The 14,841-nt window shown below is 43.5% G+C and overlaps 1 protein-coding gene across 2 annotated transcripts in view; it reads left to right on the top strand.

Moving 5' to 3' along the window:
• LOC110532724 (attractin-like protein 1) overlaps positions 1 to 14,841 on the top strand; it is a 323,112-nt gene that overhangs the window by 123,789 nt on the left and 184,482 nt on the right. For both annotated transcript variants that reach the window (XM_036986147.1, XM_036986138.1), the window contains one exon: positions 6,269 to 6,362. In XM_036986147.1, coding sequence (XP_036842042.1) covers positions 6,269 to 6,362 — 94 coding nt within the window. The remainder of the gene's footprint in view (positions 1 to 6,268; positions 6,363 to 14,841) is intronic.

Here is a 14,841-nt window from a genome sequence, read left to right as displayed (position 1 = left end):
AGCAGTATATATACCAACGACCTTCCTTATGCCTTATCTGAAACTCAAGCTACTATATTTGCAGATGATACTACAATTTATACAGCAAGACAATCTGTTCAACAGGTACAGAAAGCTTTACAAGGAGTTTTGGAGAATATCAGGGAGAGGGTTTTCCAGAAAAAACTTCTTTTAAACACCAAGAATACCAAAGTTATGTTGGTCTGTTCCACTAGGAAAAGGTCAACACAGCATGGGATACAATTACGTTTTGTGGAAGTACAAATTGAGGAAGTGGCAGAAACCAAACTACTAGGAGTGCAGCTAGACACCTGCTTATCATGGTCATCTCAAATAACTAATCTATGTAAAAAAAATGAAAACAGCATGCATAATCAGAAGGATAGCTAAATATTTACCAGGAAAGATTCTTACGCAAATAACACAAGCATTAATTGAGAGTCAGGTGAACTACTGTTCTGTGGTCTGGGGAAATGCATCATCAAGTTAGGAGGCTGCAGAATGCACAGAACAAAGCAGCAAGGATTGTTTTAAGGTGGAGATATGGTTCTTCTGTTGCAGTCATGCACAGTGTTATTTGTTGGTCATCAATCGATAAGATAATTGAAAAAAACATGCTTATTTTATTTCATAATATACACCATTTAAAACAGCCAAATTCTATTCACAACAGTATTCAGTTGGTAAGAGACAGACATTCAGTAAATACTAGGAATAGATTGTCCACCATCTATGTTATCCAGACAGAAAAGAGAAATAGGCTAAATAACATTTCAATTTCGATTTAAACCATTTAAATATAATACATAGGAAAGTTGTGGTAGATGAAGAATCAATATCTTCTTAGACTGAGTATTTATCGGGTCAATATGTTAGTGTGTTATGTCTGTTTTTAACAGTGTGTTATATGTGAAAATGTGTTCGTATTATAAATTGTATTTTAAAGTTTAAGGACTCTTGGAAGATTAGTCTAAATAAGGACTAAAAGAGGTCCAAATCAAATCTACTGTACAGACTTATACCTGCACTGGGCCAATGATTGTTTATTCTACAGTTTTCATTGTGGCTACTACCAGATTTAGACAATGTACTGTATGATACATCATCTACACAGAGCCTGAATGTTGGAACATTCATAATGCCTACCTTGAGTCAGAGTATTGTATGCGGTGTTCAACTATTCCTACACTGTCTGTATAGTTAGGAATAATTCCAACTGGCGAAATCCCATGTCTTACTCTTCTCAAAAACGGAAAATGCAAATTCGGTATAGCTGAAAATATATTTCGACTTTTCTGTTATGGGTATGAATGTGTTTCATCTTGGGATGCCTGTGTGTATGAAAGATGATCTGGTTATGGCTGTTTTGGTTCTGGAAGTGTGGGAGTTGTTTAGGTATGTTTGATGGAGTGTTTATAGTGTACTGTATGATAGTTCCCACTAGGGCTGTGAGAGAGGGGAGTATATCTCTTTGTACAGACAAGACAGGCTTTGCTGTCAAGTGAATAGTATCATGAAAAAGTAGGAGAAATCTTAGCGTTTCTCTGTTTTAGCTGCTCCAATTTGGTCAGTTACATCTGAGAAAAACATCTCTATTTGGCTTTGTTCAACAGAGGGAGGGAGGGAGAGATACACATTTTGATGTAACCTTTATTTTAACAGGGAAGACATATTGAGACCTAAGTCTTTTTTACAAATGCACCCTGTATATAAATATACATATTATGAGCGAGAGACTGAGAGAGCGAGAGACTGAGACTGAGAGAGCGAGAGACTGAGAGAGCGAGAGAGCGAGAGACTGAGAGAGCGAGAGACTGAGAGAGCGAGAGACTGAGAGAGCGAGAGACTGAGAGAGCGAGAGACTGAGAGAGCGAGAGACTGAGAGAGCGAGAGACTGAGAGAGCGAGAGACTGAGAGAGCGAGAGACTGAGAGAGCGAGAGACTGAGAGAGCGAGAGACTGAGAGAGCGAGAGACTGAGAGAGCGAGAGACTGAGAGCGAGAGACAGAGAGCAAGAGACAGAGAGAGCGAGAGACAGAGCGAGAGACAGAGTGAGAGACAGAGTGAGAGACAGAGTGAGAGAGAGTGAGAGACTGAGAGCGAGACTGAGAGAGCGAGAGACTGAGAGAGCGAGAGACTGAGAGACAGAGTGAGAGACAGAGTGAGAGACAGAGTGAGAGACAGAGTGAGAGACAGAGAGAGCGAGAGACTGAGAGAGCGAGAGAGCGAGAGACTGAGAGAGCGAGAGACTGAGAGAGCGAGAGACTGAGAGAGCGAGAGACTGAGCTTATAGAGCATAAGCCCCAAAGATACAAGCTGCACCGCCTCCCAAAACAAAATCCTCATTGTATTTTCTCTGTTTATTTCATTATTTTGCTCTATCTGTGTTTCTCTGTAAATAGGACAGACAGTGGAAGTGAAGTGGCATGTCTCTATTGCTGCTGCAGTAGTTAGTTAATGGTGGACGTCACTGGGTTCCGTGCCTCCTATAGAACATAAAAGCGGTATGGAGGAGGGTCTAGTTTTACATGTCAGTGTCAGGCGTATCACAGTGGGGTTTGACTTTGTTGGCTACTAAAGTACATCTTTAATGGGATGTTTTTTCTAAGGCTCTATTAGGGCTGACCTCAATTATTAGACTGGTCGATTGTTTAGTCGACAGGCTGTTGGTTGACCAAGTTCTTTTTTTTGTCGAGCAGTAGCACATACAGTGGGGCAAAAAAGTATTTAGTCAGCCACCAATTGTGCAAGTTCTCCCACTTAAAAAGATGAGAGGCCTGTAATTTTCATCATAGGTACACTTCAACTATGACATCGTACACTGTACGATTTTTAATGAATTTATTTTCAAATTATGGTAGAAAATAAGTATTTGGTCACCTACAAGCAAGCAAGATTTCTGTCTCTCACAGACCTGTAACTTCTTCTTTAAGAGGCTCCTCTGTCCTCCACTCGTTACCTGTATTAATGGCACCTGTTTGAACTTGTTATCAGTATAAAAGACAACTGTCCACAACCTCAAACAGTCCCACTCCAAACTCCACTATGGCCAAGACCAAAGAGCTGTCAAAGGACACCAGAAACAAAATTGTAGACCTGCACCAGGCTGGGAAGACTGAATCTGCAATAGGTAAGCAGCTTGGTTTGAAGAAATCAACTGTGGGAGCAATTATTAGGAAATGGAAGACATACAAGACCACTGCTAATCTCCCTCGATCTGGGGCTCCACGCAAGATCTCACCCCGTGGGGTCAAAATGATCATAAAAATCCCAGAACCACACGGGGGGACCTAGTGAATGACCTGCAGAGAGCAGGGACCAAAGTAACAAAGCCTACCATCAGTAACACACTACGCCACCAGGGACTCAAATCCTGCAGTGCCAGACGTGTCCCCCTGCTTAAGGCAGTACATGTCCAGGGCCGTCTGAAGTTTGCTAGAGAGCATTTGGATGATCCAGAAGAAGATTGGGAGAATGTCATATGGTCAGATGAAACCAAAATATAACTTTTTGGTAAAAACTCAACTCGTCATGTTTGGAGGACAAAGAATGCTGAGTTGCATCCAAAGAACACCATACCTACTGTGAAGCATGGGGTGGAAACATCATGCTTTGGGGCTGTTTTTCTGCAAAGGGAGCAGGACGACTGATCCGTGTAAAGGAAAGAATGAATGGGGCCATGTATCGGGAGATTTTGAGTGAAAACCTCCTTCCATCAGCAAGGGCATTGAAGATGAAACGTGGCTGGGTCTTTCAGCATGACAATGATCCCAAACACACCGCCCGGGCAACGAAGGAGTGGCTTCATAAGAAGCATTTCAAGGTCCTGGAGTGGCCTAGCCAGTTTCCAGATCTCAACCCCATAGAAAATCTTTGGAGGGAGTTGAAAGTCCAAAACATCACTGGCCCCAAACATCACTGCTCTAGAGGAGATCTGCATGGAGGAATGGGCCAAAATACCAGCAACAGTGTGTGAAAACCTTGTGAAGACTTACAGAAAATGTTTGACCTCTGTCATTGCCAACAAAGGGTATATAACAAAGTATTGAGATAAACTTTTGTTATTGACCAAATACTTATTTTACTTAAAGTACCATCACACCACCACCTCCATGCTTCACGGGGTGAACCCCACATGCTGAGATCATCCGTTCAAGGCGGTTGGAACAAAAAAATCTCAAATTTGGACTCCAGACCAAGGGACAGATTTCCACTGGTCTAATGTCCATTGCTTGTTTTTCTTGGCCCAAGCAAGTCTCTTCTTATTATTGGTGTCCTTTTAGTAGTAGTTTCTTTGCAGCAATTAGACCATGAAGGCCTGATTCACAGTCTCCTCTGAGCAGTTGCTGTTGAGATGTCTTTTACTTGAACTCTATGAAGCATTTATTTGTGCTGCAATCTGAGGCCGGTAACTCTAATGAACGTATCCTCTGCAGCAGAGGTAACTTTGGGTCTTAATTTCCTGTGACAATCCTCAATAGAGACAGTTTCATCATAGGTTTGAGAGTTTTTGCGACTGCACTTCAAGAAACTTAAAAAGTTCTTGAAATGTTCCGTATTGACTGATCTTTGCTTATTCGACCTGTTCTTGCCTTAATATGGACTTGGTCTTTTCCCAAATAGGTCTATCTTCTATATACCACCCCTACCAGTGCTCCCAAGTGGCGCAGCGGTCTAAGTCACTACAGACCCTTGTTCGATTCCAGGCTGTATCACAACCGTCCGTAATTGGGAGTCCCATAGGGCAGCACACAATTGGCCCAGCGTTGTTTGGGTGGGGTAGCCGTCATTTGTAAATAAGAATTTGTTTTTAACTGACTTGAACAAAGGTTTAACTTTTTTTTTTATTATAAAAAATGTATACCTTGTCACAACACAACTGATTGGCTCAAACACATTAAGGAAAGATATTCCACCAACAATTTTTTACTTTTTTTTTTACCCCTTTTTTCTCCCCAATTTCGTGGTATCCAATTGGTAGTTTGTCTTCTCTCATCGCTGCAACTCCCGTACGGACTCGTCGAGGGCCGTGCGTCCTCCTAACACAACCCAACAAAGCTGCACTGCTTCTTGACACAATTCCCACTTAACGGAAGCCAGCCGCACCAATGTGTCTGAGGAAACACCAAACCCAGAATCCTTAGTGGCACAGCTAGCACTGCAATAATTAACTTTTAACAAGACACACCTGTTGTGCAAAGCTGTCATCAAGGCACAGGGTGGCTACTTTGAAGAATCTCAAATATAAAATATATTTAACACTTTTTTGGTTACTACATTATTCCATGTGTTATTTAATAGTTTTGATGTATTCACTATTATTCTGCAATCTAGAAAATAGTAAAATAATCATAATAACCTTGAATAAGGTGTGTCCCAACTTTTGACTGGTTCTGTATGTCAACAATCCTTCCTCCAAAGAACCCTTCTATGGATAACATTTTATGGAAATCACCAAAATCATGGTATTTTTTTTATCCTCATTTCTTGAGGAATTTCTCTCTCTCTGTCCTTTTCGGACATTCACTCTCCCGCAGTCTTTCAAAACTTTCATGGAGGAAGGAACTTTTTGTTTACCTACAGTGAAATACAGTTCCCTTTCCCACGACTACTTGTTGTTTTACCTCAGTACAATAATGTACTTAGACTCATAACGGCACAAGAGAAGTTTGTTCTCATTATAATTTCTATGCCCCAGGTTACCTTGACCTGAGTGCTCTGAAACATTGTCCTACCCTCTGCACTCCCTTGGATTGCTCAGAATGAATAACTATAAACACATTCCCAGTCACATCATTTTCATCTTATCATTGTATCCCCAAGTTTTCTGGTCATATATGCAGAAGCTAACAGTCATGATTTAAACATTGACTTGCTGTAATCATTCAAACTATATCTGCCTAATTTTGCTCTTGAGTGTGCAATAGGTTTATATTCAATGCTGTTTTGCCCTCTGCAAGCATCAAATTATGTGACTGACTGTCACTCCTCTCTGGCTAACCCAAGGTCACTGACCTTTGGGTTAGGTGAGGACACCAGTCTTGACCCTTTTGCCACATGAGAGTATGGTAATTAGTCATAAGCAGAACGGTCCAAGAAGATGTTGCATCATTCAGATATGGCCCAGAGCTACGGGTATTCAGTCCTGTCAGTCTCCTGTCTGTTTTGTGTGTTGTGCATCATTGTGATATGACTGACAGTGTTTTCCTCTTTCCCCCCCTCTCCTCTCTCTTTCTTTCTCCTCCATTTGTTTTCTTTGACCATGGTAGCCTGCAAGTGCAACGGACATGCCAATCTGTGCCAGGTGTCGACAGGGAAATGCTACTGCCAAACCAAGGGAATCAAGGGAGACCAGTGCCAGCTGTGAGTACGATGTTTTATGCCTTAATGTACAGTTAATGTTTGTTAACCTTTTTGCATCATTCCACTACGAGACATATACTGAAGAAAATGAAGGTTCTTAAATGCTTGTTCCTCAACTCTTTTAAGGTTTCTTGGAGAACTCTTACCAAATAAATAACCTTTGAGTTAAGTGTGGGGTTCTTGACATGGCATCTACTGTTCATCAGAAAATCTGAAAGGCCCATTTTGGTACTTAATGCAGGAAAAAAATCGATGTATGTTGTTTTCTAATTCTTGTAGAAATATGATGGTTTACACATTTATGCATTGGATGGTTGTCTCATCGAGCAGGTTCCTGCCTATAAATATCTTGGCTTTTGGATTGACAAAAATGTGACGTTTAAAAAAACATACGGATGAGCTAGTTAAGAAGCTGAGATTTAAAGTAGGCTTCTTTTATAGAAGTAGATCATGAGAAGAAACCTGCACACTTCTTGCTAGTATCACTGCTCTTTATTAAACTTCACGTAAAGCTTTCTTATTTTTTCTCTCGTGTTATTCAATTGTTGCCATGCACCTGCAACAAAGATAGCTCAGATGTGTGAGTGCCTTTTGAATATAGAAATAGATCACGCCTCTCCCTAAACAGCAGGAAACAGTTTGTACAGGCAAACTTCCTGCCAGCTCTACTTTAAAACCCTTGGATTCTGTGTACCATAGTGCGCTTCTTTTTATCACAGGTGACAGGTTTAATACTCATCACTACAAACAGTCATGGGTGGTACTGGTAAATTCACTGGAAAGGTACATTTACATTGTAGTCATTTAGCAGTTGCTCTTATCCAGAGCGACTTATAGTTCGTGCAATCATCTTCAGATAGCTAGGTGGGACAACCACATATCACAGGCATAGAAACTACATGTTTCCTCAATAACGTAGCTATCAGTAGAGTCAGAGCTAGAAGGGAGGGGGGGACAGAGTGCTGGGGTTGGGGTGTAGAGTTAGAGCATAGGGAGGGGCATGTCCTCTTGCTGCTCCGTAGGCAAGAACCGTGGTCTTGTAGTGGATGCGAGCGTTGACTAGAAGGCAGTGGAGTGTGCAGAGGAGCGGGGTGACATGAGAGAACTTGGGAAGGTTGAAAGCTAGGCGGCTGCAGCGTTCTGGATAAGTAGGGGTTTGATGGCACAAGTGGGGAGCCCAGCCTACAGTGAGTTGCAGTAGTCCAGATGGGAGAGGATAAGTGCCTGGATTAGGACCTGCGCCGCCTCCTGTGTGAGGTAGTGTCGTACTCTACGGATGTTGTAGAGCATGAGCCTGCAGGAGCAGATCACTGCTTTGATGTTTGCAAAGAACGACAGGGTGTTGTCCGGGTTCATGCCAAGGTTCTTTGCACTCTGGGAGGGCAACGCTGTGGAGTTGTCAACCATGATGGAGAGGTCTTTGAGCAGGCAAGTCTTCCCCGAGAGGAAGAGCAGTTCCAACTTGTTGAGTTTGAGGTGGTGGGCCGACGTTCAAGTTGAGATATCTGCCAGGCACACAGCGATGCGTGTCGCCACCTGGGTGTCAGTAGGGGGGAAGGAGAAAGGTAGTTGAGTATCATCCACATGGCAATGATAGAAGAGACCATGTGAGGATATGACAGAGCCAAGTGAGGGCCTCGAACTGAACCCTGGAGGACACAAGTAGTGAGAGTATGTGGTGCAGGCACCCTGGGAAATATGCAAATAAGGTTTAAAACCCTACAGCAGGGCTATTCATTTCTGATTCTGGTTTTGGACTTTTGTATGGTTCTTCAAAGAACCATCCCATTTATGGTTATTCAGAGACCCATCAAATGGTTCCCCTATGGCATCGCTCTCAATAACCTTATTCGGTGTAGGATGATTCTAGCTCCTACAATGTCAATGGTATATCCCACTAGTTGGGGATGAGTTGTGGGGCTGTACCCTCTCTGAACCCCCTTGCAGTGTCAGCAATTTGGCCCTTTGTTAATGTGCGTTTGGGGCCTTAGCCAAGGCTTTAATACCAGTAATGGGGTTGGCACAGGGGGCGCAGCACCCAGTGTGTTTGTTTGTGCCATCAGAGTGCCAGGCTGGCCCTGTGCTGCACTATAATACCCCTAAGTGCTTTCACCGGTGCGGTAAAGGCAGGGTGAAAAATGCTGCATCAATAAATCCTGGAGTAGAGAAGTGCACTGCTGTCACTGGTACTGTTATGTTCTAATGAGGCCTGCTCAACTCTGGAGGGCTCCTGTGTGCGCAGGTGCGCGTGTTTGAGTTTGCATGCAGGTGTCTGAGGGATTGACAGATTTATTAAGAGAATGAGAGTGCATGCATATATTGTGTATTATCCTCTCTGTGAATGTCAAGTCATTTGTGCACATGGATTTTGCAGCGGTGTCTTTTTAATGCTTTGAGTACGAGTGAGAAGGTTTTGTTTTCCTAAAGGGACATCTCTCTGTCATTACCATTTGACCGCTGCTCCTTTTACAGGACTATCAAGCACTTTCCTGCACGCGCGCATTCACACTCGAAAAACAGCATTTGGTCTCAGCTATAAAGTACCTGTCACATTAGAGCAAGCCTCATTTCATACCGCACACACATTATTACCATGTGACTGTCATGAGTTACACAACTGACCAAGGGGATGATGACTGTACGTTCTACGTATAAACACAAGCTTTTTTCTTTCCATGTCAAGCAGAGCACTAACACAGGCTGATTTGTGTGTTTTTGTTTTATGAATAGATTGCAATTTCAATTAGATTTAAAACGATTTTTACATCAAGGAAACAACAAATGTAAACCGCTGATTTTAGATATATATTTGTTTGTTCTGATAAACATTTTTAGCCTGCTGAGATGAGGGGAAATTAGGAATAGTAGAAGTTGATTGAGGTGTTTCTGACGTTCAAAGTTCCGATCATCAAAAATATCTGTGCAGTTAGATTTTTCTGCCCACACTAAATGACCTATTCAATCTAAACCATATTGCTTGTTTACAGTAGCTTCATGACTCTCAAAATATGTTACCGGTATGAAACTTGGCCACAGAAAAAAAGATTCAACGTGAGATTGATTAAACCATGCATGGCACAACTGTTGTTTTTGACCCGCAAAACTCGGAATGACACTCAAATCGAAAAAGTTGGGGAATGGTGAACGTGGACGGTCACTGTTTTCCACAAATTTTGACATTTGTCAGCAACTTGGGAAAATAATTTCCCTCATCCCCGCTTTCCCATATTCATTAGTCGTCCTACACTCAGTCTTGAAGTGTTGTGAGTGGGAGCAGTTGACTTCCTGCGTGTATTTCTATTTGTTCCCTGCACTGCCTGCGCTGTGCGACTCCTTGATTTGTCACGTACGCGTCCCATCAAATGCTTTCGCCGTCAAAACTATTATTTATTTTTTCCAGAGAGCTTTCTCAAAATGGCTGTGTGTAATGGAAGACATTTATTTGCCATTTTGATTATGAACGATCGATTTCCCCTGGGCTGGCGGTAAGGCCCCCGTCCCTCTGCTTCAGCAGATGTGCACACTCTGACTGGCTGCAATAAAGGAACCATTAGCACGAGCATGGTTCCTCTGAGAATGCCAGACTGAAACTGTTTGTGTGTGTGTGGTGCTTGAGAGTGTGGTTTTACTTGTGTGTGCTTGTGATGTATTAGTTTATCTTTGTAGATGTGAGTGTGTGTGTTTGTCAGCCTTATCTGTCTGTGTGTGTGTGTGTGTGTGTGTGTGTGTGTGTGTGTGTGTGTGTCTGTGTTATGTTCTCTGAAATGTCAAATAAGAGTAAGCAAGGCCAGGAGTGGTTGTGTTATTCATTCTCTGGGGGGGCCGTTTGTCCTTTGCTCCAGCGTTGGCTCACAGTGCCTTTGTCTGCTTAGATCTGCAGTGTGGACATCAAGCGTGCTGGCCCACTGTACAAAGGCTACACACGAACACACACACACGAACACGAACGAGCTGGGGCACATACACATATTTTACACTCTTCTCCAAATGTATTAGGACATTGAAGCATAAGCTAAATATTTGGATCTATGCTCCAGCATTTTAGTACAGAATGTAAGGTTTTATTTGAGGGTATTTTCATACATATCTGTTTTACCATTTAGAAATGAAAACATTTTATGTACAGTTGAAGTCAGAAGTTTACATACACTTAGGTTGGAATCATTAAAACTTGTATTTCAACCACTCCACAAATTTCTTGTTAATGATCTATAGTTTTGGCAAGTCAGTTAGGACATCTACTTTGTGCATGACACAAGTCATTTTTCCAACAATTGTTTACATACAGATTATTTCACTTATAATTCACTGTATCACAATTCCAGTGGGTCAGAGGTTTACATACACAAAGTTGACTGTGCCTTTAGACATTTGGAAGGAGACGTGTTATGTCTCCTAGAGATGAATGTACTTTGGTGCGAAAAGTGCAAATCAATCCCAGAACAACAGCAAAGGACCTTGTGAAGGTGCTGGAGGAAACGGGTACAAAAGTATCTATATTCACAGTAAATCGAGTCCTATATCAACATAACCTTAAAGGCAGCTCAGTAAGGAAGAAGCCACTGCTCCAAAACCGGCATAAAAAGAGACTACAGACTACGGTTTGCAACTGCACAAAGGGACAAAGATTGTAGTTTTTGGAGAAATGTCCTCTGGTCTGATGAAACAAAAAATAGAACTGTTTGGCCATAATGACCATCATTATGTTTGGAGGAAAAGGGGGAGGCTTGCAAGCTGAAGAACACCATCCTAACCGTGAAGCACGGGGGTGGCAGCATCATGTTGTCGGTCGGAGTGCTTTGCTGCAGGAGGGATTGGTACACTTCACAAAATAGATGGCATCATGAGGATTTTTACTATAATTAAATGTCAGGAATTGTGAAAAACTGAGTTTAAATGTATTTGGCTAAGGTGTATGTACACTTCTGACTTCAACTGTATCTAGTCCCCCCATTTGAAGAAGTCATAAGTATTTGGAAAAATTCACATATAGTGTATTGAAATAGTCCAAAGTTGAGTATTTGGTCCCATATTCCTTGCACAACTTGTTGGATGTATTAGTGGTTTGTTTTGGTTCTGTTTTGGATTATGTTCTGTCCAATAGAAACTGAATAGTGAATAATGTCTTGTGCCATTTTGGAGTCACTTTTGTTGTAAGTAAGAATAGAAGATGTTTCTGAACATTTCTATATTCACGTGGATGCTACCATGATTATGGATAATCATGAATGCATCATGACTAATGATGAGTGAGAAGGTTAGAGGCAAAAATATGATACCCCGAAAAATGCTACCCCTCCCATGTTATTGGTAATGGTTAGAGTTTAGATTGTTTTGTTGTAGCCTCTTAACGGCATCTCACTTATCGTTGTTCATGATTCATTCATGATTTTTCTTAGTCATGGCATTATCAGGTTCAATTTTGAAGTGTTTTTAAACAACAAATTGACCGATGTCAGTTCAATTATTTGAATTCCCTTTCATTCGTTTTTTTCCCCTGTGAGCTCAATGTGCAGTTTCTCTACAAATAAATCAGATCAAGCCTGCACTGTGCGATAGTTGTAGGGAGTTTCCAACAGACCAATATTCAACATAGTTTAGTGCAGAAAATGTGGTAATTAACTACAATGACCAAAATGCATTGCTCGCCCGTTTAAACTTGTCTGGTCTGTGCCGAGCACTGAGCTATAATAAGAATGGTGTGGAGCAGACACGGTGACTGAGAAGAGACAACGGTGTGGAGCAGACACGGTGACTGAGAAGAGACAACGGTGTGGAGCAGGCACGGTGACTGAGAAGAGACCACGGTGTGGAGCAGACACGGTGACTGAGAAGAGACAACGGTGTGGAGCAGACACGGTGACTGAGAAGAGACCACGGTGTGGAGCAGACACGGTGACTGAGAAGAGACAACGGTGTGGAGCAGACACGGTGACTGAGAAGAGACAACGGTGTGGAGCAGACACGGTGACTGAGAAGAGACAACGGTGTGGAGCAGACACGGTGACTGAGAAGAGACAACGGTGTGGAGCAGACACGGTGACTGAGAAGAGACAACGGTGTGGAGCAGACACGGTGACTGAGAAGAGACAACGGTGTGGAGCAGACACGGTGACTGAGAAGAGACAACGGTGTGGAGCAGACACGGTGACTGAGAAGAGACAACGGTGTGGAGCAGACACGGTGACTGAGAAGAGACAACGGTGTGGAGCAGACACGGTGACTGAGAAGAGACAACGGTGTGGAGCAGACACGGTGACTGAGAAGAGACAACGGTGTGGAGCAGACACGGTGACTGAGAAGAGACAACGGTGTGGAGCAGACACGGTGACTGAGAAGAGACAACGGTGTGGAGCAGACACGGTGACTGAGAAGAGACAACGGTGTGGAGCAGACACGGTGACTGAGAAGAGACAACGGTGTGGAGCAGACACGGTGACTGAGAAGAGACAACGGTGTGGAGCAGACACGGTGACTGAGAAGAGACAACGGTGTGGAGCAGACACGGTGACTGAGAAGAGACAACGGTGTGGAGCAGACACGGTGACTGAGAAGAGACAACGGTGTGGAGCAGACACGGTGACTGAGATGAGACAACGGTGTGGAGCAGACACGGTGACTGAGAATAGACCACGGTGTGGAGCAGACACGGTGACTGAGAAGAGACAACGGTGTGGAGCAGACACGGTGACTGAGAAGAGACAACGGTGTGGAGCAGACACGGTGACTGAGAAGAGACAACGGTGTGGAGCAGACACGGTGACTGAGAAGAGACAACGGTGTGGAGCGGACACGGTGACTGAGAAGAGACAACGGTGTGGAGCGGACACGGTGACTGAGAAGAGACAACGGTGTGGAGCGGACACGGTGACTGAGAAGAGACAACGGTGTGGAGCGGACACGGTGACTGAGAAGAGACAACGGTGTGGAGCGGACACGGTGACTGAGAAGAGACAACGGTGTGGAGCGGACACGGTGACTGAGAAGAGACAACGGTGTGGAGCGGACACGGTGACTGAGAAGAGACAACGGTGTGGAGCGGACACGGTGACTGAGAAGAGACAACGGTGTGGAGCGGACACGGTGACTGAGAAGAGACAACGGTGTGGAGCAGACACGGTGACTGAGAAGAGACAACGGTGTGGAGCAGACACGGTGACTGAGAAGAGACAACGGTGTGGAGCGGACACGGTGACTGAGAAGAGACAACGGTGTGGAGCGGACACGGTGACTGAGAAGAGACAACGGTGTGGAGCGGACACGGTGACTGAGAAGAGACAACGGTGTGGAGCGGACACGGTGACTGAGAAGAGACAACGGTGTGGAGCGGACACGGTGACTGAGAAGAGACAACGGTGTGGAGCGGACACGGTGACTGAGAAGAGACAACGGTGTGGAGCGGACACGGTGACTGAGAAGAGACAACGGTGTGGAGCGGACACGGTGACTGAGAAGAGACAACGGTGTGGAGCGGACACGGTGACTGAGAAGAGACAACGGTGTGGAGCAGACACGGTGACTGAGAAGAGACAACGGTGTGGAGCAGACACGGTGACTGAGAAGAGACAACGGTGTGGAGCAGACACGGTGACTGAGAAGAGACAACGGTGTGGAGCAGACACGGTGACTGAGAAGAGACAACGGTGTGGAGCAGACACGGTGACTGAGAAGAGACAACGGTGTGCAGCAGACACGGTGACTGAGAAGAGAATGGGAGATCGAGAGGGATAAAATTCATGATCTAAGTGATTGATAGTTGGTATTCAGCAGTCATAAAAGTATGCCTTATTTACTTTTAATAACTCCTAAAATAGTGATTTTTGTCAGACAGCAGCAGAGCTTTATAGATGAGATGACTTGGAATTAAATTATATTCATCAATTAAAAAATATTTTATTAAAGTAAAGTGAATGAATTATGATTAATAAGTGATAAGCAGTAAAGGCCAGTCACTACCATCATTGTGTTATTGTTTTACAGCATTCAACCCACAAAATGCCTAGTGCATTTAGGGTTCTATGCTGTGTTGGCGTTAAGGAGGTTAGTGTCAAACGCACATTAGTTTGCAATTTTGTCATGTAAAAACTGTCGCACAGGCGTTTTCCAGCCTTATAACGCCAGGTTCGGCTATTTACTTGACTTATATGGCTCCCAAGTGGTGCAGCGGTCTAAGACACTGCGTCTCCGTGCTAGAGGCGTCAATACAGACCCTGGTTCGATTCCAGGCTGTATCATCGGGCAAACCCTGGGTTAGGGTTTGGCCGGTGTAGACCATCATTGTAAATAAGAATTTGTTCTTAACTGACTTGCCTAGTTAAATAAAGATTAAATAAAATAAATAAATGCAATTATATCAACTCGCTGAAACATAAAACAGTAATTGTCTTTCCCCATTTTGTTTTAAAACTAAGCATAGCCTCCCCTCCGCTCAATGAAGGCAGTTTTCTTTTTGTCCTGCCAAATGTAATCAAGTATGCTA

The sequence above is a fragment of the Oncorhynchus mykiss genome, chromosome 1, assembly GCF_013265735.2.
Source record: "Oncorhynchus mykiss isolate Arlee chromosome 1, USDA_OmykA_1.1, whole genome shotgun sequence".
NCBI lineage: Eukaryota > Metazoa > Chordata > Actinopteri > Salmoniformes > Salmonidae > Oncorhynchus > Oncorhynchus mykiss.
The sequence above is the reverse complement of the archived record's forward strand: the minus strand, read 5'-3'. Positions and strand labels throughout refer to the sequence as shown.